This window comes from Pimephales promelas, chromosome 7 (assembly GCF_988280905.1).
Source record: "Pimephales promelas chromosome 7, fPimPro1.hap1.1, whole genome shotgun sequence".
NCBI lineage: Eukaryota > Metazoa > Chordata > Actinopteri > Cypriniformes > Leuciscidae > Pimephales > Pimephales promelas.
Window position 1 is genome coordinate 4645815 of NC_142775.1, and position 25065 is coordinate 4670879.

Sequence of the window (25065 nt, forward strand, 5' to 3'; positions counted from 1 at the left end):
GGTCTGAGACAAAGCGCAGCCGGCAATCACCAATAACCGTCAGCCAAATCATTTTATTGCACAGACAAAAGGATGTGCTATGGTGTACTGTCCTGTGTGGAGGTAAACAGTGACTGCTACATTCCTACCGAGAGACTGTGAAAACTGTATATTTACCGTGTTTTTTCTTTTTTTTTTTCTCTCCAGATATCTACATGTTTCATATATTATAACACACAAAACCGTCTTTGTTAAGCTTATAAAACAAAATAAACAACCATCGCTATTATATTTTTTGTACAGCTGGTGTTTAAAAAAAAAAATCTGGTTTATTATTATTTTTTTTTTAATTTGGTAACATAGTAGCCTAACCGTAATGTTATCTTTACTTAATTTAAGCACAGCTCGTGGATTCGAAATAAAAACTTAAACTTGCGTGGTAACATTCAATAAACACCTTATTTAATATTCACAGTTTTACAATTCCATTTCTATTTTCGTAAATAGAAGCATATCGCGCTTTCTTAACGAAGAACCCTTGGCCTATCTTGTTGCGGTCCTAGACTTGTTCATGTGTTGCTGCTTTGTTCTGTGTAGAACCTAAACGTTTTAAAGCCCAACAAAATATGAATCAGTTTACCAGTCGATGTCTAAAGATTTTTTAAAACAGCAAAAAAAAAAAAAAAAGAAAGGAAGGAAGGAAGAAAATAAAACAATCTTCGCAATTAATATGACGCTAACTTTGTCTATTAAGTGGAAGCGCATCGAAAAGTTATGTCACGCGGTTTGGCCATGTGAGAGCTCTTTTTTTTTTCTTGCAAACTTTATTTTTAAATCCGCAAAGTATTCTTAGTAGAAAGAAAGTCAGTGCAAGAAAGCCACTAACTTGACCTTAACTTTGTTTTGGCGCCCCCAGTTTCTACAGCGGTCGTCTGGCAGAGCCCCCAAGATATTTACTCTCCGCTTGCTTTTAACTTTTAAAGGAATTATCAAGACAGATAACTTGGACCAAACATACCGTTGTATTATTGATTAGTTTATTGATTAATTCACTCATTCATTAATAGGTAGAAATATGTATGTTAAATTAAAATAATAATACCTTTATATTGATTAAAATCCTTAAACACATTTGGTGAAAGTGTACAGCGCAGCCATCGTGAGTTTAGTCTGATTTTGTTACGTAAATATATAGGCCTATAAGCTATAATAAAAATAAAATATGTATTTATCTGGTTTTATTTACTCATTACTACTAGGCAAATTTTTGTAAAACTACTCTTAAATTATTAATCAGAATTTTCATTTCGCATAGACTTGCCTATAATTGTAACACATTGTTCACCAAAATAAATTGCAAATAAATAGAAAGTGAAGTATATAGAAAACAGAATATGTGCATTAAAAATGTGAAATTACAAAGTATATAACACATGTCACATGTTAATCATTCTGGTATTAAAAAAATAGGCAAGTTTTCGTATTTGGTTTATGCGAGTTCTGTCTTATTATCACGCATTCTAGGATACTAATACATCTTTACCTCTTCCGTGTAGGCTACTCTCTTTTCAAATTATTCTAATTAATATTCAGCAAGCTCATTTGTAGAAATAGGAACATTTGACCATAGTTTGAACTTATTTCTTAAAGCAAACATAAAAATAGCCACATTAATAACACATGTTTTACATTACGCTACATTTCAATCAACAACTGTAAATATAGGCCTACTGTGAAAATTAAGTTTAGTCGTACATTTCCTTTTACATATACACCCTTAATGCATTCACAGTTGCAGCACTTAGTTTTCTATTTAAATTATAGTTTAATACAATAAGAAAATATAAAAATGATATAGATTCACAGAAGAACTTCGAACTTGAGCTTGGACTTTATAAGCGCATTTTAGAATCACCCACTGAATTAAATCAGACAAATATCACACAGAATGCAGAAGTTTAATATAATGCAGAATTTACAGGAACACTTAATAAATATTACACATCAGTTTTGATTAAAAACGCAACAACGTGAAATGTACGTTTTCAGATCGCTAGATAGAAATGAGGTTTTATCAAAATGTATTAAAAATGTAATGACTCCCATTTATATATTAGCAACCCAGAAAACTTCTAAATGATTTTTTATGAAATATTCACGTCACTACTCTAAATTTGCTGCCGTCCTAGACTACGAAGCTTTCTTTTTTTATACTATGTAAAGCAAGCTAACATTATAACTTTGGAATTCTCGTTTTTTCCACCAAAAAAACATACACCAGACACATAAATGCAGCGACTATATGCCAAAATAAATATCATTTCAATATATTCAACTTGAACATTAAATTACATTTCTTGGGTGTTCGCAAAAAAAAATCCAGATTTGGTGGACTAGCAAGAAAAGTCTCTTGTATGAATGATGTCACCACCTAAAAAACAAACCCAACAATTGTTGAAAAAAAAAAAAAGTAATTAGTATATAGTGAAGGTATGATCGCGCATCATGAGTCTTTTTTTCTTCATCCTGCGATTCTGAAACCAGATTTTCACTTGCTGATCACTCAGTTCCAATCTGTCCGAAAGCTCCTTTCGTTTCTGTCGGTTTATAAATTCATTTATCATAAATTCGTTCTCCAGTTCGGCTAACTGTGGCTTCGTGTAAGGTTTTCTCTTCTTTCTTGATCTCACCTGTGAGGGACACCATGGTAGTCCTGGGGAGGAGAAAAAAAATAGTATATACTCATCATCACTCATGTTGAATCAGCGTATAAGTTAACTCTTAAAGACAACCATAACTCAGTACATTTAATATGCTATATCGTGGAGCATATTGAATCAGTATTGTATGAAAATTATTTAAAAAAAAACATGAAAACAACAAAAGTTCTGAAAAAACGAAGAATGGCTGAAATAGCTTGTCTATAACTGAACAAAGCAAGCAAAGTGAGTATCGATAGCGAATTGTATTTATCGTGTAATTTATACGCAAAAAAAAAAATGTTTTACGTGCATGTGGGTTTACAGTAGGCTATGCACGTATTTATTTTATTTTTTATTTTATTTTTTTTGCGTGTAAATTGCACGAAAAATAAAATTCGTGCTATATATACACGCATTTCCATGAGATCGTGTTGCCATCTCAAACAATAAACAAGCCTAAAACGCTGAAATCAAGGTCACAGAATGGCATAGGCAGGGTCAAGGAAGAAGTTGCATACCATCGGAGAAGGCTGACCTAGTCTGGCTGCTCAGTGATGGTTGGACTGGAGGTTTTGAAGCATCGGTCACTGGCTGGTCAATGGATGTCAGTTCAATCGGCTCAACCCTGTTCTGATGTCGCCTTTCCAAGTTTGAAACTTCGTTGCTGACAGAGCTCTGCTCTCCTGCGTAAGCTGCATTAGGTCGACTTAGCTCGTCTGATTTGTGGCTGACATCTTGGAAGTAGTACCTCCCGGATTCCTCCAGTGAGCCCTTTTTGAGGCTAGCGCTCACAGCGGCTGAATTGCCGAAAAACGGCTGAGCGAAGCCACTGTAGGCGCGGCTCTGGGCCGGAGGAGTGCACGCATTTGGAGAAGTCCACGGGAGCGAGCACACCTCACTTCTACTGTAGGACATCTGCGGAAGGCCAGATAGATGGACTCCATTGCCTCGCAGGTTTTGGAGGTACAGGGAGTCGGGAGAGTGAAAATTCAAAAGGGGAGCAACATAGCCAGAGCTAAGGAGATTGTGCTCGCACATTTCTCACGAGCTCGCCCGAACGCGTCTTAAAAACGTTTTTAGTTACCCCTAAAGAATACGAGCACGGTAATTGTTGATTTGTTAATGCACCATCACGTGATGTGCAAAGTCAAATGTTTAGCCACGCCCACGTGACTAGTTGTGCTGCAAAGTCAGAAAGAAACGCATATGAAATAAACAGATTTAGTTTCCTTGAACATTTGTTTCTTGATGCAACTGTAACTTCTGCCATTATTTTTCATAAGATCAATAAAAAATCCCCAATAATATACATTTGTCCTCAATTGTCCTTATTTAAATTAGTTAATTAAATTTGCTGTAAAAGGTAGTCAGAAATCCCTGATAGTTCTCTACTATATCTCACATAATACAGATATATTTTATTAACAAGCAAGGCTACAGAGTGAGATTCGTGCCACGTGCATGAGCCTTACGGGGGCAAACACGGATTGTGCTATGACCTTCAATCAAGTATTTGAAACTTAATTAGTAGATGTATTAACATACACATACATAGGCTAACGTACAACATCCTGCAAAGCTGCTTCTCAACAATGTGTATTGCAAAAAAAAGCGAAATACAAACACATATTAATTGTTAACCGACCTGCGCTATTATTTACTTTGTGTACACACACACACACACACACACACACACACACACACACACACGTCATAAAGGTGTAATAATAATTAAAAAAAAACATTACAATGCTGCATTTCTGAGAAAACGGCTATGGACTTTCAAAGGATCCGCGTTTGTGTCATTTCGTAAACACACCTGCCAAATTTTCTATATATTGTAGCCTATATTATTATGATCTCAACTACCAAATTGCCTATATATTGTAGATATTATTGTGATCACAACTGCCAAATTTTCTCTATATATATTTAGCCTAATTATTATGATCGCAACTGCCAAATTGTGACCTAATTATATATGATCACAACTATGGTCGTAACTGCTTTAATGAGATCATTGTTTCTGTCTAAACGAATACAGCTAAAATAAAACCGCTAACTGTTGCTGCATGAAAAAAAGTAATCAGTTGATTTAACTTAAAAAGTGTGGAAACCCGTTGCTTTAAAATTATAAAATTTCATGCGTAATTGAAAAAAAAATAAGTTAAAGGAAATTGTGAAGTTCACATAAATTAGTTTTCACTACGCATGACGTTCATTTACTTTAATTTAAAGTTAGCCTATGTCAAGTGTTTTTGTGTGTGTATTATTATCATCATCTCAGAACTGTAGCCTACATTTCTGACATTTGGAGATTTCTTTGACTCAGTCACCTCTGATAACAGATTACTCTGAATTGTAATATAGAAACATTTTCCGTAAAGCTGATTTGAAATAATATGTAATTGAGAAAAGCGCTACACAAATATACAAGGGGATAAAGCCAGATAGAGCTTATAATGCATGTATAAAACTGTTTATAAGCGTAGGCCTACCTTTGAAAGGCAATCTGTAAACCTTAAGCTCACAAACGGATGCTTATACAAATTTTTGGTGCAAACGAAAAAGGTTTTGATATTTTATAACTTTAATACAGTATTATACAATTTTAAATAGCTACTAATTCAAACATTTGTTTTTAGGATTTCGTCATTGATTGGCTGATATCTAAATTCGTTTTAAAGTCGATTGTTGGTCTTGAGGTCCCGCGAGCTATCGGAAATTAAACATTTAGATGTCGTCGGATAATCTTTGTTGCCGGTTGCTAAAATTGTAAGGGTAGGTCAGGGTATGCAAGTCATTTTTATCTTACCTTAAGATTTGTCCAGATGATCCAAAACACGTTTTAAAGAAAGTGCACATATGAAGGAGCAGACAAAATGACTATTGTAAACAGGCAATTTCCGGAAAGAGTGGAGACAGTAGGCTACAACCTCCCACTTTTTACGAGTCCAGTAAATGCATTAAAACCTTTTAAATGGGATTGATTTAGACTGTTTCGCGTTCTGTTGCGTGTTTAAACCGCAGAACTCTCATCCGTTCAACGTTAAAAAATATTTAGCCTTCATGGAAAGGGTATGGTAGAAGCCTACATCAGAATAGTTCAAGGTCAAAGTCCAGACGCAGATTTTACCAAAACAAGTCCAAGTGCATTTAATTAGACAGAAAAACAAAACAAAAAATACGTTTGACAGTCTAATTCTTTTAAAATTCAATCTAAAAGGCAGATATTTTGAAAAAGCGGAGTTTTTAACAGACTGAACTATACACATTTTCTTTAAAAGTTTAAGTGCAGTCGTTGTTAAACCCTTTGTAATTCGCCAACCAATTCGGCAAAACATAAAACAGCTAGGAATTGTTATTATTGTGTTGAGATTTCTCAGCCCCCGGATGGAAGTCTTTTCATGAAGGTGGATTGTACATTTTTTTCCCAAATTGTGACATATTACCTTCATATTAGCTTTAATATCCTACATATTTATTCAAAACTCACAGCGCCATATTCTCTTTGACATGGTCAAAGCAGTTGAAAAACAATCTTAAAATGCTAGACATTGTTTAATACAAACAGTATTTCTTGGATTATAAATGATCTTAATGCAAGGCACATGCTGACCTATAGATGGCGACGCAGCTTCATGAATTTTTGGCAAGTATTATTCATGAGACCCATTGAAGTCAAGGTTTAGTCTGACAATGTGTCTCAAGGTCACCGAGAACACCCAGTTTCAAAAGAAGGTGATTAGTATATATTTATTTTTATAAAAGGCAACAAAAAACGTGCATTTAGCTGTTTATTTTGAGTTTTTTGCTTTTCGAAAATAGACAAAATTTTATTATCAATCAATCCATAAAATAACCAACTTAATTTGGCTGCTCAAAAATTACTGTGAGTCTGAAAATCGTGCTAATAATATTCACATCAATTAATTTGGACACCATTGTGAAAAAAAAACAAAAAAAACATTGCAAGTCTCAACAGTTGTGAAATAGGCTACATGCTTTTAAGAATATCAATCCTCTACTGAATTGATTCGTTATAATCAAAGTTGTCCAACATAAAAGTAAAGGCCGACTGTCAAATAGGCTACTAAATGCAAGCCAATCACGTGGCATGGAATGGGAAAGCGCTTTTGGCAAATGCTTTACTGTATAGTGAAGCTGCAATGACACTAAACACAGTAAAATGCAAGCATATCTCTGTGAATAATTCAAATTGAAGCGGAAATAAATTAATTATCAAAAGACTGCGTCTTTCTTGCCATATTTACGTGGTTTCACGGGAAAACCAGTCACGGTCGTTGTTGAAATTATCTAAATCTGTCCACGATAGAATGATTCTATTTGCACGAGAGATAAAGAGAACACCGACAAACAAATGTTTTAAATTTTCCCCCTAGCCCACATGATAAATGTCATGAAACGTTTTATTTTATTTAATTAAGTTTATTTACGTCAGTGTTGCATTCTGGATTTACAACTCTGGTAGCCTAATATAAACAAATATGGTACACAATTTGCACATTTTGACAGCATGGAAAGAACAGTGGTCTGGGATATAGAAAGCAGGCTATACTGCTACAAAATGACAAAAAATGGTTTAACAATATTTCAATTATTTTGAAAAATAAGATTTGTTTTTATCTGACACTACTGAAATACAATGACAATCTCAAAACTCAAAGCTGGACATCTGAGCTGCCACTTTAAGTACATAAATATTTGAAAAAGATAATATTTATAGCCATCACTAAAGAGGACAAAGAGCTCGTCTAGCCTATCAGCAATTGTATAAATTAATCTTTAACAGGATTAAAATTATTTTAGGTCAGTCATCTTCATTTATATAGCGCTTTTAATGTTAAAAGCGTTGAAGGTCTTTGTTAGGTTTCCTCTTATCCTTGACTCGACGGTTTTGAAACCATATCGTGACTTGTCTTTCTGACAGATTGGTAGAAGCAGAGATCCTCCGTTTCTTCTCTTTAGTAATGAACTTAGTGTTGGTGAATTCCCGCTCGAGTTCTTTCAGCTGCAGGTTTGTGTAAGGAACACGTTTCTTTCTCCCGCGCTGACAGGACGAAACTCTTCCCTCTGGGGAAATACAAGTCATTTTAATCAATCAATCTTCTGTTACAAGACCTTTCCATTATTCCAAGATCATTTATGAAATCGTATCTGACCTTGCCGTCTTTTTTTAAAGCGCGACATGTTCATTTTCATTAAATAAACTCAAATTAGGTTTAAAATAACGCATTTTCTTTTTAATTTGAGTCAAGAATAATTTCAACTTTTAGCGTACTAAATCTGTGCTTCTGCTTTCAAGGATGTATGTATTTAATGATCTCGATACGGACATAATTTTGACATTTAGGCGGTGCCTATAGTTTGTAGCCTACAAGAAAAGATAAAATACATGTTTTAAATTGAGGATACCCTCTGTCAATGAACACAAGATGGGAAAATCTCTTGATCCTTCGATCGGAGAATTTGTGCATAATTTTCGCCTCTTTAAAAAAGTTCTGACTTTATACGCAACTAATGAAGAGAGGCGAGGAGTGATTCACAGAGCAGACCTCAAGTCTTTTACCTGCCAATGATGGTTTCCAGATATGCGGGCTCTGCGTCTGGTCTTTGCAGTAATAAAGTTGACTCCTGCTGCAGTTGTTTGACCAGTCCCATGGTTGGTGGTCTTCCATTGTCCAACCAGTCTCATGTGTGTGATCTCCTGCTCTAGGTAAATCAAAACAGGCAGGGATTCTTGGGTAGGAATGACCTTGGAGAGCCAACTCCTTAAGCCATCTGGAGGCATCACCATAATCCACGGGTTCAGACTGTCCATTCGCACTTTGTTTCACAAAACTAGGCGGAAACAAAGCGTTCTGTGGTACTTTGCAGCAATAACAAATGTTTCCGAAATTACATCCATAAGTGACTGAGGAATTTTGGGGAATATGGTCTGGAAACGAAGCGTAAGGAGTAAGAGAGTCGGAGTTTATAGAAGTAAGTCGTTCAGCTGAAGAGAACAGCGGAGTTCCTGGCGCAGACCGGCTCGAGTACGGGTAAAAACTTCTAAACTGCTCATCCAGTCCCACTAGTACTTCCATATTTAGGTCCACACAGTCTATATGATTTGTAATTTAACTCATCGTCTTATATGGACTTAAACCCAATAAATCTGTTAGCGGAGAACAGACTCCGTTGACAGTTTAGCTTTTATGTTTATTTTCCGGACTAAATAGGTCAGATAACCTAGTACCCGATTGGATAGTTATCGCCATGTGACATGCAAATAGTTAAGCTGAACTTGGACTACACCACAGTGTAGTTTTCAGTTGTCCATGTGAAAGCCTGAGGCATTTTAAAAAGTCGTAAATATTTTTTCTCTGCATATAGCCTATGTATTATATATATTTAAAGTCTAATCAAATACAATTAAAAACTTTAAAATGCACACAGCAGTGGAAATGTCTCGTATTAGTCCTGTATAAGCAAACATTTTTGTTTTAAGCCGTGCGTGATGCTCTGTCAAACAAATTATATTTTCATGTCATTTTACTGTGTGCATACATGTGTAAATAAGGCTGCATTTACTTAAATACAGTAAAGTGATATTGAGACAGTTTAAAATAACCTTTCTATCGTGATACATTTCTGTGATCAAAGCTGAATTTTCAGCATCATTACTTCAGTCTTCGGTGTCACATGAACATGATCCTTCAGAAATCATTATATTATGCTGATTTGATGCTCAAGAAACATCATCAATGTTGAAAACATGTTGTGAGGCTTTATATATATATATATATATATATTGGAAACAATGAGACATTTTCTTCAGGATTCTTTAGAAAGTTCAAAAGTACGGCATTTGTTTGAAACAGAAATTAAATGTCTTGATCAATGTAATGTGTACTGAATAAAGCTGAATAAAACTATTAACTTCTTTATTTAAAAAAAAAATAAAAATCGCTGAACAAGTGACATGCGTGATAGGCCTCATGAAAGTTCGTATCTATAGCAAGAATGTCATTTCTCGTGCCATTTATACGCCAAAACTACTTTTTGCATATGGTACGCGTTTTTCGCGTGCATATGATACGCACTTTTTGGCGTATAATAAGTACGAACTCCCCACCCCCCTTCCCCCTAAACAGTGGGGTTCAGTGCGTATGCACGCAAAAACCATATTTGGCGTATAAATGCCACGAGAAATGACAATCGTGGTATAGATACGCACTTTCATGAGACTGTTTTGGATAGGCCATATCATTTGATAAATGTCAGAACGGGCTGCTGTAATATATTTCAATCACTAGATGGCTCTGTAATATAATGTAAAGAAAAGAAGTAAGACGTGCCACTTATGTTTGACTGGTCCTTTCTTAGGAGTAAACGGTCATGTCAAGGTCTTTGGGATACACCCGACAAACATATTTTAAACAAAAAAGAAACGAATAAAGAAAAAGTTAAAATTGTTAGCATTCCATACCTGGAGGGCTTCAATGGTTTAGTGTTAACTTTGTGGCATGCCCTTGAGTGTGAGTAAGACAAAGCATGAAAGAGGAGGAAAAAACAATTTTGCCATTCCAATCCTTTAGATTAGACCATCCCACTGTGAAACACCTGTGAGCCGCTCGAAAGCACACAATTAGAACTGGGAGGGAAACCAGACAACCTGCAATTATTTCTCTGTAGTGCCTTCACAAGAAGCTTGTGGTTTGTTGACATACCACAGCAGTAAAACTAGCTGTAAAGACAGAATGATGGAACATACCTTTCATAATGCTAATAGTTATTGCTGCATTCCATTCAAATCTGATGTGGGATAGGCTATTCATAAAACCTCCCACTATAAAAACAGCCTGACGCTTGAAAATTACTTTCTCATCTAAAAACAATCCTAAATCCTGGTCTAGACCTTATATTGCACCAGAGAAACAAGCAAGTAAAGCCATCTTTAGTATTTCGTCTGAACTTCCGTTTTTGCAGTAGTTCTGATATTTGTACGGTTGGGCCTATCGTTGTTGAAGAGTAATTAGCTATCTGGTTAAGTGGATTTACTCATTGTAGAGTTAACGAAAGTTATCTTGAGCATTGTAATGTTTGATGTGGATGTTGTCAGTAAACCGAAGACTTTAAAACAAGCGGTCGATGACAAATGCAAGACATGCTTAGGTGGGCTTAACAGATAGCCTATATTAATCAGCCTTTAGACACAAGTTATAAATTTCGATGAACACCTTTACAGATCTTTGCAACAATAATGTTTTACTGAAGCCTGGCGACTGACAGTCCCACAACAGGAACACGAACACTTAGGCTTATGCCTAAACGGCTGGTTAAGTAACGACTTCTGTGAGCTACAGTAAACGAACAACAAACTGCTCACACCAAACGTGTTTGTAGCCAACTTTTATGCAAATAACAATGGAAAGGAGCGTTGCGTCTGGAGATGTGTTGTTGTTTTTTGTTTTTTTTAATTGCTGAATTTAATATTTTAAATGTCACCATTTTAGTAGGCCTACATTATGGTACTTTAATTAAATTTGTGTTCTGTGGTTGTTTTACCATCCAGGGGAGCGTTTGCAACGATGTTAACTCGATGCTTCACTGCCGTAGATGCATCTGCAGAAATCATAGACTCTATAAGAAGCAGCAGAGCCATCTCATTGGAACTCAATTGAGACAAATGAAGCCCATTTTAGCGATTTTTTAGGACGCGCAGACTCAAACCGCACTCAAACCGACCTAGATGTGACGTAAGCAACCTCTGTCTTCTAGTGGGTGTAGCATGAGAAATCTGCATCATTTCTTTCAGAAACTTGCAGTGGCGGAGAGTGTGAGTAGGCTGTCCATGAGCTAGGAGCAGGATAAACTTTTGCTAGGTATTCTGATGAATTATTTTGTCATTTTGCCTCCACGTTTCCCCGATTGCCTGCGAGCTTCTCCTCCTGTCCATACGGTAATCTCTCTTCAATGCGACAGAAAGTCGCGTGGTTATGACGCAATCGTTAGCCTACTTTTACAAAAAAAAAAAAAAAAACTGCTTCTACGGACTACGGGGCCATAACATACGCCACAAGGTAATGGAGCATTTTATACATTGTTGTGTTTCTTTAGAAATAAATAATGGACAAATGGAGTCTTCAAACGCCTCACATGAAAAGTTATTCGCTGTCAAAGTGATGCCAAAATGAATGGGAGTCAATGGAAATGCTAACTCAAGTGAAGTTCTGCTACAAGATGGCGGCACCTGGCCGGCTTCAACTTCAGGCTGATGGATTACCCCTTTGGAAGAAATCAACTAGCTAGTCACGACTGTTTGCAGAAACCAAATTGTGGTCTTCTTCTTCTTCTTCTTCTTCTTCTTCTTCTTCTTTCATGGCAGATTGCAACCATGTCTTTTAAAGGTGCATACCGCCACCTACTGTATCGAAGTATGTAGCATGAACCGCAAAGTGGTCGTTCAACCCAAGGGGGTAATCCTAGTAAAACTAGTAACTAACAGTTTAATGTATACTTGTGTGTAATATAAAATCCATCCTTTGTACTTAAAGACTATATAAACTAATTTTTATGACACAGCGCTTATAAATGCGACATACCAGAGAATCTGCTGCTGGTGACGTAGCTCCGCCCATAAAAGTACGTACGCTGATGCAAGAGACATAACAGCCAATGTCCAGTTTTCCCAATTTATGCATGAATTTAAACATAACTCCGTTACATATCTACATATTGATTATTGAATAATAATAATAATAATAATAATTATTATTATTTATTGGTTAAAATGGTTGGAGAAAATCTTGTGATTTTCTGTGTGATTTCCTTGGTTGCTCGGCCATTCCAGTTGATGCTCGGGAGCCTCTATGGTCTAGGGAGAGAGAGTGCCATGGGCATGGAGAGAGAAAGCCCGGTAAAGTCCTGACAGTGAGAAGTGACTTATGAAACATGGGTGTGAGGTTGTAGTGTGGTGGTGGAAGTCTGAGCCAGTATGTGACTATATTGTTCAATGATAGCGAATGGTAGCGGAGAAGGTATTGACCTCCACACGAGGGCGATGTTCAGATTAGGGTGAACCAGGACAGGAGCACTAATAAAGGAAATAAAAACAACAGATGTAGCCTCAAGTCAAGAACAAAGTATCACAGGGCTACACAATTTTAATGTAAACAACTAAACATAGCAAACTGGACCGGTTTCTATTTAAGTAATAGTGGCCGGATTCTCTTCAAGTGCAATGGTTCTAAGCTATCTTACTGAAGAGACTATTCCTCTTCTCATCAAGAATATAAGATGCTGTACTGAATAGTTTCTTACTATCTGTGCTGGTGCTGATAAATATCTGCATGCATTCGGTGCAAGCAATGGACAGCGATCTTTGTTCATGCACATGTAGTCAAGGGGTTTGTCACTTCCAGTGATGGATAGTTCAGCTAGATAAATCTCCAGTTGTTGTGTAGCTGCACTTTTTATAGCGCTGGTGTGGATCAGGGGTATTTCTGTATCTCGTTAAACACATCAGAAAGGACTTGGTACCTCATCGCTTGTGTGACCGTTGTACGCTGCTTTTACTCTGCTTCAAAGTACTGTTCTTTGAAGGGATACTTCACCTCTGGAAAGATGAATGTGTATTTAAAATGGGTCATTTATGTAGAAGAAATGTGAAATTATTTTTTTAATTTGGAGCTTTCTAGACTGAGAAAAGCCAGAAAATGTATCTTTGGCTTATGTGGATGAAAGACAAAAACTCCCAGAATGCACTTTCTTCGCTTCCCTAGGAGGCCACGCCTACCGGTAAGAGAGCGCAGGAGTTAAACAACAAGTCTAGGCTACTAGTGAGTCTCTGTGATGAGTCTCCCCGAAAATGTGTTTCGAGATTGGCCAAAATGTCCGGGATTCGGCTTTTGCATTCTACAGTCGCCATTCATCATGTTTACTGTGGCGAGCGGGACGAGTGAGGGCCGCGGGAGAACGGCGCGAGTCATGTTTACTCTGTCAAGCAGGACGAGTGACGGCCGCGGGAGAACAGCGCAAGTCATGTTTTCTGTAGCGAGTGGAACGAGTGAGGGCCGTGGGAGAACAGCAAGAGTCATTTACTGTGGCGAGCAGGACGAGTGAGGGCTGCAGGAGAACGTCGCGAGGCCGGTGGCCTGATTACCGATGAACGACACCTGTGAGACTCATCGGCCTCGTATCTCTCACAGAGGAACAGGAATTTTCTTAGCAATGTTAAAACGCACATCAACCGATCACTTGTTTAGCGTTCATGTAAAAACTACACTCAGATTCACCAATCGGAATGAATTCAGTTAGATTGAAACAAAAGGTGTGCATTTAAACAATGAATGGCGACTGCAGAAAGCAAAAGCTGAATCCCGGACATTTTGTGCGATCTCGACGGCTAGACATGTCCGGGAAAAAAGAGGATGAATGGTAACCTCTACTACTCAGCTTTCTCCTACTAAGTTACTCAACTTGCTCCACAGAACAAGAAGCTTTAAACAAGTGAAGCTGTAGTGAAGTGGTCTCAGTAGGCTAAAAGACAAATGGAGGCGTTTTAAGTGCTACTTCCCTTGCCATCCCCAGGCCCCCGGGGCTGCTGGGCATGAGCAGATCCAGCCGTCTAGCTTTTCATATTGAGCGCAACAGAAGGAGAGTGTCTCATCTCGTTTCCCTCCCTCAAAAATCATGGGGTTCGGGGCGACAGTCTCAGCCCAAGCCTTCTAAGCAGAAGACTAATCTGAGGAACGTTCTTCCCGCAAATCAATGGCGTCAGACTTCTGAGGGCATCCCCCTCCGGGGCATCCCCCTTCTGAGGGCATCCCCCACATTACACGGTCCCCACGGCACTTCAATGCCCTAAGGAGGCCGTTCTGCCAACCCCACCCCGCCACCCTTGGTGCCTCGAGGTGCAGTGGTTTCCAGTGATCTTGTGATTCAACATTACCACAGCGCTGCGTCAAGCTTGTGGACAGTCTGAGGACAGTCAAAAATCCGTAAAATCGGTTGTTTCCTGCCAGTATGCTTCAAGTCACCGAAGTGGCTACTCTAACTACATCAGAGGCACACCTCGAGAGGCTCCTTCCCTAAGTAGATTATCTGGCAGAGGACTCTGCCAAACATATCTCAATGGGTCCTGCAGATTGTAGAAAAGGGTTACAGAATCCAGTTTGTCTCTCGTCCACCATGATACAACGGGGTGTTTCTCACAGTAGTACATCCAGAACAGGCTCTGGTGAAATCTCTTTTAGCAAAGGAAGCTATAGACCACTTTTCAGTTAAGGCGCTTTTCCACTGCATAGTACGGTACGGTTCGGTTCGGTACGGCTCACTTGTGGTGCTTTTCCACTGCATGGTACGGTACAGTACGGTTCGCTTCAGGTCACTTTAAATGGTACCTGGTCTGTTGAGGTTCCAAGCGTACCGTACCGGTACTAAAATGTGACGTGAACAACTGCAGATCACTGATTGGTCAGACAGAATCGTCACTACCAGCGTCACTACTAGCGTCATTGGATTTGCGACACGAGACACGAGACACTTTTTTAGCAGTATTTTTGTTTTGCTGCCATCAGCCTCATTTTAAACACATTTTTCCGTCTAGCAGTTAAAAACAACCACATACCGAGAATCAGGAACACCATCCCCTCGATAGTCTCCATTGTTCCTGTGTTGTGGGTTTGAAAATGTGGCGCTTTTAAGATGATGTCATGGCAGTAGAGGCGCGCGCAAATAACGATCAGTCCCACACACTTGGAAGGGGTACTACTGCAGTGGAAATGCAAAGCGAACCGAACTGTTCCGCGCCGAGTCGAAGCGTACTGAGCCGAACCGTGCCGTACTATGCAGTGGAAAAGCGCCATTAGTAAACATGGTGACCTTTTTTGTGGGTTGAGCTTAGGTAGGTTTTTACAATGACTGGAGAAAATCCAATTTTTATCTCAATGTGCAATGTCACCCACTGTCCAGATTGTTATTTACTAAAAGTAAAAGTAGATTTTTATGGAGGGAACCAGTTTGGCTGACACGTACTGTACACCCTGTCAATGGATAGACGATCTGACAGGATTAACGTTAACGGTACATCCGGTTGAGTGGCCTCACTTCTACACCTAACGTTACCTGATAGAGAAACAGAGCAGAAAAAGAAACTGGATATAGCGGAGGATTGCAGTGGTTTGCTGTTGCAATGCTCTTTCGCCCTAGAGATGCAGCCCCACTGCTTTCTTATGGATTGAGCTGTGATCGCCTAAATCACATTTTTTGCACCCTGGATGAGCACTGCAGTGGGCAGATAACATTACCGTAAATGAAAAGTTATCCAAGGTACATCAAATTAAATGCTCTGTGTCCAAAATAGAAAAATAGATAGAAGCGCAATATAATAGAAAGTGTTAGGATGGTATTATTAATAGCATTGAAGTGTTGATGAAAAAGACCGATCAGGTTGAGTTAGGCAGGTCATTCCAACAGCAGGAAAAAGTCAAGGTAAAGGTCCATAAAAATTATTTTGTACCTTTTTGGGATGGAACCATGAGGCGTCGCTCACTTGCAGAACATAACTTTCCGGAGGGCATATAAATCTTAAGTAGTACATTTACGTACAGGGGGTGCAGAGCCAGCGGTTGTTCTGAGGCAAACTTAAGTCCCCTGAATTTGATGTGAGCAATTATTGGCAACCATTGAAAATTGATGAGAGTTAAGTGTGACATGTGCTCTCTCCAGCTCATTACAGACCACTCTTGCTGCCGCAGTAAATACAGTACATCCTGGAAGACCTGCAAAGAGAGTTTAGGTATAGTGGTCCAAGCACTGAGCCCTGAGGCACCTCAGTAGCTACAGTGGATGATGTGACCCCTCCATAACACCCTTAATGACCTACCTGAGAGGTAAGACTAAGATGCCCTTTGCCATGATAGTTAACTGGAGTATCTGGTGGTTAACTATCAAAAGCAGCAGACAGATCCAGCAAGATGAGTATTGATGATTTGGAAGCTGCTCTTGCCAGTCTAAGAGCATCAACCGAGAGCAGGGCAGTCTCAGTTGAGGGAACATTTTTGAAGCCAGACTGGTTGCTGTCCATGTTCTGTGTGAGAAATGCAGAGACTTGATTGAACACAACTCGCTTGTTTGTGCAATAAATGGAAGAAGGGATTCCGATCTGTTGTGGTAGAAAATAGTGCTTCATTTAGAGTGGGTTTCTGAAGCAGTGGGGTTACCTGAGCCTGCTTAAATACTGTGGGAGAAGTACCAGTGTGATGAAGTGATGTGTGGATAATGTGAGTGATTGCAGGTAAAATTGAAGAAGAAATGGCTTTAATGCAGACAGGTAATATGGTGATTGGAAAGGATGAGTTTGGATGAGTTTCACTCCATTAACACCTTCTGGCCTCATCAGCGACAATACGGTCGTTGAGAGGTTCCAGGAGGCCAAAAAGCAATCTGAGGCATTTAAAAATATCTCCCTCGCCACACCCAGCAGCTCCAGCCGTCGAGCTCCTCATATAGAGCGCAACTAAAAGAGAGTGTTGCATCCCGTGCTTCTCCTCCAAAATCATGGGGGCCGGGGCGACACTCTCAGCCGAAGCCTTCAAAGCAGAAGCCAGAAATGAGGACCGTTCTTCATATTAAGAAGGCTTCGGCTGAGAAAAGGTCCTGATGCCACCGGCGTCAGACCGCTGAGGGCAGCCCCAATTGGGGTGGAGCGGTGTACACCTCGGTATACAGTGCCTGTTCCATCTCGATGCCCTCAGGGGGCCGTTAAACAAGAGGCCAGTCTCGAGAGGCTGGTGCCCTTAGTAGATTATCTGACAGAATGGAAAAATCTGCCAAACACATCTCAATGGGTCCAGCAGATGGTAGAAAGTGGATACAGAATACAGTTTGGTTCTCATCCACCACGCTACAACGGGGTGTTGATCACGCTAGTGCATCCCGAGCAGGCTTTTTACAGCCACTACTTCATGGTTCCAAAAAAGTATGGGGGGTTGCGTCCTATACTAGATCTTCATCTGTCGCTCAGGCTACAAGGCATACGCATTTTGAATTACAATGACGACTGGCTGATTTTAGTGGAATCAGAGCAGTAGGCGGTTCGGGATCGAGATGTTGTCCTCGCACACGAGGAGAAACTGGGGTTGAGGCTCAATGCTAAGAAGAGTGTGCTTTCTCCAGTACAGAGGACCACTTTTCTTGGTGTGGTCTTGGATTCAGTCACTAAGCGAACCGTCCTATCGCCCGCTCATGTAGCTGCTATCCTCACAGCCACAAAAGAGCTAAAGCTAGTCAAGTCACGCATTGTGAAACAGTTTGAGAGACTGTTAGGCGTCATGGCAGCGGCGGCCAATGTGATACCCTTTTTGCCTGCCGTACATCAGACCTTTGCAGTGGTGCCTCAGGAGAATCCCAGAGAAAACCCACTTTGTATAATCAAGATCACACAGTGGTGTCTCCGTGCCTTGGTTATATGTAGGAAATCTTGCTTCCTATCACAGGGTCCAGTGTTAGGAGTTCTTTGCCATCGGGTTGCTATCTCGACAGATGCTTCCCTCACTGGCTGGGAATGAAAGACAATGAAAGGCCGCTCAGCTCAGGGTCTCTGGAGGAGTCATCATATTTCGTGGTACATAAATTGCCTGGAAATGATGGCAGTCTTCATTGCGTTGAGACATTGAGAGGCCAGACAACACATTGGTGGTCTCTTACATAAATCACCAGGGGGGTATGCGCTCGTGTCCACTATGCAAACTGACGCACCAGATCCTCCTGTGGTCGCTAGGAAAGATACTCTCCCTGAGGGCAGTGTATGTCCCAGGGTGCCAGAATATAGGAGCAGACATCCTGTCGAGACTCCAACCCTAGGTAGTGGAGTTCATATGGGAAGTTTATGGCCGAGCAGAAGTGGATCTATTTGCGTCTCAGAACACAACGCATTTTCCACTCTGGTTTTCCCTCACTCCAACCCCCCTGGATGCTATGGTACAGATGCACCTCGCTGGCCGAGCCGGATTTGGTTCATGGACTTTATATATCTCCTTGATGGCTCTCCCTTGGAGATTCCAGTCAGGAGAGACCTTCTGTCTCAGGTGGGGTACACAATAATTCAACTCTGGCCAGAGATTTGGAAACTATGGGTTTGGCCTCTGAGGGGGCCCAACTCCATAGAAATTGGTCTCTCAACTGAGGTTGTTGAGACCATCCTAAGCTTCAGAGCTCCAGCTTCGAGGAAATGAATGTACTAAGTATTTAATTCTTGGTGTCACCAGCATCAGTGGGATCTTAACTGTTCAGTTTGTACAGTACTTGAGTTTCTACAAGATCGCTTTGCATCAGGTTTATGTCCATCCACCTTAAAGATCTATGTGGTGGCCATTGCGGCTTTCCACGCCCTGGTGGGTAATACATCGTTGGGTCAAGACCCCCTGATCAGATGTTTCCTTCGTGGCACCTTGAGCCTGAGGCCTGCAACTCGCACTAGGGTACTGGCATGGGACCTAGCAATAGTTTTGAAAGGCCTGTCAGGGACTCCATTCGAGCCACTAGAGTTGGTTTCAGAAAAAATTCTGACATTCAAGACCATCTTTCTTCTAGCTATTTCGGCCCTCAAAAGAGTCGGAGACCTTCAGGCCCTTTCGGTTTCTCCCACCTGCCTTGAATTTGCACCCGGGATGGTCAAGGCATTCTTATACCCTAAACAGGGATATGTCCCTAAGGTGCAAATCAGATCAGTTGTTTGTTTGCTTTGGATCACCTAGATGGGTTATCCAGCCTCTAAGCAGACAAATGGCAAGTGGATCGTTGAGGCTATCTCTCTTGCCTATGAGTCCTCTGGCTAGCGTCCCCTTTGGTGGTCAGAGCTTATTCTATTAGAGGTATGGCAGCCTCTAAAGCCTTATTATCAGGAGTTTCCCTTCAAGCGGTTTGTGATGCGGCAGGGTGCTCCTCCAACAGTTTCTCATACAGGCAATTGTAAGTACTGCATTTTGGTATTGTCGTTCCCAAAGCGTCATCGACGCAGTGTGAGTTCCCTCAAAAGGGAACATCTCAGCTTATGACTGTAAGGGAAGGGAACGAGACGCTGCGTTACCCTGCTATACTTCCTACATTCCTGTGATCGACTTGCTTCGGCTATATCGAAGCTAATGCCGGTCAGACCGGATGTCCTTTTATCCTTTCCTGGTCGTGACGTAATCCACCCATGATGCTCACTCTCGCCATTGGACTAGTTGGGGTACGTGCTTCAGACGCAATCACGCAGGGGCGTTTCCAAAGCGTCATCGACGCAGCGTTTCGTTCCCTTTTCAGGAAACTAGAGTTACAGTCACAACCTGAGACGTTTTTCTATTTGTCTTAGGGCTGCCTTGCTCATGTATGACTGCAGTCAGCTTTATCATTAGGTAGTCTCCCAAAATATTCAGACCCCTAATAAGTTATATGGTTTTATTTGCAAAAGTTTAAATACTGCACATAATACAGTTTTGGTAAATAAATAAATAAATAATATACAGTGGGATAAAGGATCTGTGAGGAATTGGATAAACACTGAAATGATCATGGGACTCCAAGTTTATCCCTGATTGGTGATGTTACAATTCTCCCCATGTTCCAATCACACCCAGTCTCCCACGTTTTAAGTAATCAACTGTCATGTGAGTATAGCTTTAATAAAGATCAATACTTTTTTTAATCTCGAATATAATAGTTTTGAAATAGCAATTAACAAATTACATTCAAATGTAATTATTTGTCTGCTTAAAGGGAAAGTTAACCCAAAAATCTAAATTATGTCATCATTTACTCGCCGTCAACTTGTAAGCCAAACCTGTATGAGTTTCCTCTTTCTGCCAAACACAAAAGAAGATATTTTGAAGAATGTTGGTAACCAGACACTGCCCCATTGACTTCCTTATGAAAAAAAACCAACTATATATGTATCTTCTTTTGTGTTCAGCAGAAGAAATAAGCTCATACAGGATGGGAACAAGAGTGATGACATTTTTTTTTTTCATTCATCTCATCATGTATTAAAGTTATTATTTTTCACAAATATTTTTAACAATGATCTGAACATGTCATTCGATTCTACCGATGTCACAATTGATAAAATATAATAGGTTACAATAAATGAACAAACTGGTTATTGTTAAAGAATTATTTGAACAAAATGGGAAAGTGGGTTGATGATGGCTCACTGAATTCAAGCTGTTGTATCATCTGATGTAAAACTGGCGAGGGCGCCAGAGGACGCGCAAACGGTTTAGTGCGCGTCTCGGTCACGCGCGCTCTCTCAGCTTGAAGTGGATAACTTAACCTCGCCTTACAGAGCCGCTCATGCCCACACCTTAACACTTGATTTGAGAGCACACACTATAGCTGCAGGAACACATTTTAAAACGGATTAATACTTACCTATTTTACAGCGTTGGAGAGATATTGTAAGAAATATGTATAAAGAGAAATAGCCTTCCCCTTTGGATATTATATTTATTTTTTACACTGTAATTATACATTAAGTACTGCGTAATATTAGTTAACTACATGTATTTACAATAGGGTTTTGATTAGGGTTTGCTTGGCTTTGGTTGTATGCAATTTTGCATACTCACAGTGTCACAATGACACTGTAAAATAAAGTGTTAGATGTATTGTGTGTAAACGCATGACCAGCAAGACTGGCAATCTAGATTGGCATTGATCATAATTATAATCTCTATACAGTTTCAAGATCGGCATATTATAAATATGTAGCGATAAGCATAGAATAAATATTACATTATTCCATTTCGCAATATACACAAAATAAATAAAAGGGTTTTCCCCGTCGTATTACATACTTTTGATTCAGTCGTTCATACTACGAATTTTAAACATGGGTTTAATAAACGAAAACATTTGTTAATTTTACAGGTTTTCAGTTAAATTAGCATCAATCATTTGACATTTGAAAATACCATCTCGTGATTTCAGCATACATAAAATGCAAAACGAGAACGCGTCTACTAATAACAAAATAGTAAATATAATTCTACCAATAAACGATTAAAAAATTGTATAATAATATTGATAAGATTTGCAAACGTTCGGGTCATTTATCTCCAACAAATATAGTCTAAGAAAACCACAGCGTTTAAATAATGCCACAAAATTGAATTTCTCCATATAGTTATTTTGTAACGAACAACAATATTCGCAACGGGATCTTCTAATTGGATGCAAAAATCTTTAACTAATGCCTCTCATTCGAAAACGTCTGTTGTGAAATAATCGACAGAGAAAGAAAAAAGAAACAGAGCTCAGAGAGAGAGAGAGAGTGAGAGAGGGAGTGGGAGAGCCAGAACAGAAGGAAGGAACAATAGAGAATCAAAGCATAATGATATTCCTAAATGAAGAGGGAAATGTTGCCGCGCTCATTTTATTAATCAGACTGTCAATTTCACCCCAGAGGCCAACCCCAGGAGCCATCTAAAACAGAGTCCGATCAGAAGCTGCTCTCCTCACTTCTCCTCTCTCTCTCCACCTGGATATACGCGTCTGGCCGATCAAGGGCCGACTCTATCAACCGATGACAGTCTCTCTCCTATTTATTTGCTTATAAACCTGTTACAATAAATGATCATTCGAACCGCGTCACGCGCACCTTTAACGACGAAGGCGCAAACCACTTTTTGATGAACGACTTTCTGGACCAGAGAGGATGCGCGGGTCATTTTGAGCAGTCATTCGTTGCCCGCACTGGCATTCCTCTGTTTTTTGCTTCCAGCTCATAAAGGTGTTATATTATTTAGAGGCGGCAGCTGAGCTGAATGCGGATTAGATCCGCCACCAGTCATCGGAGCACCAGCCCTGGGACTTTGGATTTCTTTTTTTTTTCTTTTTTTTTTTTATCTGCACGACTTCATGATGGAGAGGATAAGAAAAGAGATGATTCTGATGGAAAGGGGACTACACAGTCCAGTGGCGGGAAAGAGGCTCTCCAACCTCACCGACTCTGCCGGGAACGCGGTGCTTGAGGCCCTGGAAAACTCTCCGCACGCCGGTCGCCTCAGCCCGAGAATACACGGCGGGCTCGGGGATATTCCCACCAAAGGCAAGTTCGAGATAGACAGCTTGTTTGGAAACCACCACAACGACAATACCTCCTCCACTGAAGTGTCGTCCTCCGAAAGCAGGAAGAAAATAAACCTGTATCCTGAAGTTTCTCCTGACTCCGATATGAACAGTGATGTGGAAGTGGGATGCCCGTCTCATCGCTCGCCGGGCAGCATCAGCCAACACAAGGAAAACCACAGCAAAGGTAAACAAACCGCATGGAAACTGTCAGCTTGTGCTTCATTCATTCGTTCGAATGCTAATTTGAGTGGATATTCCAAAGCTTGGAAGGTACAGCTCTAATTCAAATTCCATTTGATGTTATTTTTAGAATTTATTTCATACACTCTTAAAAATAAAAGCTCCAAAAAAGGAGAACAATTTCGGTTCCCCCAAAGAAGATTTCTTAAAATAACAATTTTTTAAATAAAAATTCGTTTTAATAATCTAAAGAATATTTTTCTACCATCCTTTTGTTGCAACATTCCAATAATGAACCTTTATTTTTTTCTAAAGCCTCTCTGCGTTGCATTTTTATCACCTGAATTAAATGATCTGCGATTGCATTATAGACATAAGACTGTATACATTTTGCAATGCTAAAAATATGCATTCGAATTGTTTGATACGTTTAATTGTTTATTCTCTATTTTTGGTTTAAAATACTCGCGCGCTACATCTTTGTGACAAATAAAGTTAAATGTAATCCCAACAAGTTCCCGTTGAACCGAATAGCTACAATTTATAAATAAATCATGTATTTGTATATTTTATTTTAATGTGCAAATTAGCGTGATAAAAGAACAAATAAATGTACACATTTATATTTTATTTCTTTCATTATCCGATTTAGGTTTTTCGGACAGTAATTCAGGGGCCTCCAATTCAAGTTCGTCTCTCTCGAATCTGAACGGTAATTCTATGGGAAACTCCAGCTCGAGCTCGGACCAAGTGAGGAGGTATCGGACTGCGTTTACCCGGGAACAGATTGGCAGATTGGAGAAAGAATTTTACAGGGAAAACTACGTGTCAAGACCCAGAAGATGTGAACTGGCCGCAGCATTAAATCTACCCGAAACAACAATAAAGGTATATATGGTCATGATTTGGTTCACCTCTTCCAGAGCAGATCGAATATGTTCCTGCTAATTCATTATGCTTTTACAGATATTTCACAGAGGTTCAAGGAGTAGATTAATACACAAACGAAAACACGCAATTGCATATGTCCGCGTTCTAATTCTGGTAAATGCTGTTTACAAAAAAAATAAAATAAATAAAAGTGGGGTTATACTGTTAAACACAGATATTTTTATTGTGTCTGATGCAGAAACATGCCTCTTTTCAGCTTATCCAAAGGGGTTGCATTTACAGAATTATCTGCGTAATCGATTGCGTAAATTATTTTCTGGTGAAAAAGCTTAAACCAATATTATTGCAGATGCTTATGTCCTGCGGTTGTTTGCCAGTTAGTGTTTAATCGTTTAGTTGTGTTGTTCCGCTCATCCCTAATTGTTACCTGTGTGTTTCTGTGTAGGTGTGGTTTCAGAATCGACGAATGAAGGACAAGCGGCAGCGGCTCGCCATGTCCTGGCCACATCCCGCGGATCCCAGTTTCTACACCTATATGATGACGCACGCGGCCGCCACCGGAAGTCTGCCTTACCCTTTCCATTCCCACATGCCACTACACTATTACCCCCACGTCGGTGTCACGGCAGCAGCTGCTGCGGCGGCCGCGTCAGGGGCCGCGTCTTCACCTTTCGCTACCTCTATTCGGCCCCTCGATACTTTCCGTGCGCTTTCTCACCCATACTCGCGCCCGGAGCTGCTGTGTAGCTTCCGTCACCCAGGACTGTACCAGTCTCCCGCGGGCCTGAACAGCTCCGCGGCGGCGTCAGCGGCAGCAGCGGCGGCGGCGGCTGCGGCTGCGGCGGTCGGTGCGCCTTCAGCGGCGGGTCCGTGCTCGTGTCTCAGCTGCCACAGCAGTCAGGCTGCCAGTGCCCTCGGCTCCAGGAGCTCCAGCTCTGACTTCACCTGCACTGCGAGCGGACAGAGGTCCGAGAGCGGATTCCTGCCATACTCGGCCGCGGTTCTCAGCAAAACCGCGGTGCCCTCACCGGACCAGAGAGAGGAGAGCGCGCTCAATAGATAGCTTAGTACTGGCATAGTACACTCTTTTATTTGAAGGACATGTAATTATTTTTATTCTTATTGATATTATTTTTTAAATTTACACTCTTAAAACTGCTGGGTTGTTTCAACCCAACTTTGGGTCAAATATGGA

At 40.1% G+C, this 25065-nt stretch overlaps 3 protein-coding genes across 3 annotated transcripts in view; 1 reads left to right on the plus strand and 2 right to left on the minus strand.

The window, feature by feature from the left end:
* Positions 1-1751: 1751 nt before the first annotated feature.
* Positions 1752-4185, minus strand: hoxd12a (homeobox D12a). Its single transcript, XM_039647168.2, has 2 exons — positions 3200-4185; positions 1752-2692 (listed from the first exon to the last, which is right to left on the minus strand). The coding sequence occupies exons 1-2, from the start codon at positions 3717-3719 to the stop codon at positions 2454-2456; spliced, it is 759 nt and encodes a 252-aa protein (XP_039503102.2). The 5' UTR covers positions 3720-4185; the 3' UTR covers positions 1752-2453.
* Positions 4186-7224: 3039 nt separating this feature from the next.
* hoxd13a (homeobox D13a) lies at positions 7225-8875 on the minus strand. Its single transcript, XM_039647340.2, has 2 exons — positions 8272-8875; positions 7225-7775 (listed from the first exon to the last, which is right to left on the minus strand). The coding sequence occupies exons 1-2, from the start codon at positions 8786-8788 to the stop codon at positions 7546-7548; spliced, it is 747 nt and encodes a 248-aa protein (XP_039503274.2). The 5' UTR covers positions 8789-8875; the 3' UTR covers positions 7225-7545.
* Positions 8876-22098: 13223 nt separating this feature from the next.
* The window catches only part of evx2 (even-skipped homeobox 2), a 4722-nt gene continuing 1755 nt past the window's right edge, over positions 22099-25065 (plus strand). Inside the window, exons 1-3 of the mRNA XM_039647165.2 lie at positions 22099-22983; positions 23632-23867; positions 24316-25065. The exon at positions 24316-25065 is cut by the window's right edge and continues 1755 nt beyond it. Of these exons, the coding sequence (XP_039503099.2) occupies positions 22587-22983; positions 23632-23867; positions 24316-24933 (1251 nt within the window). The 5' untranslated portion in view covers positions 22099-22586 and the 3' untranslated portion in view covers positions 24934-25065. The remainder of the gene's footprint in view (positions 22984-23631; positions 23868-24315) is intronic.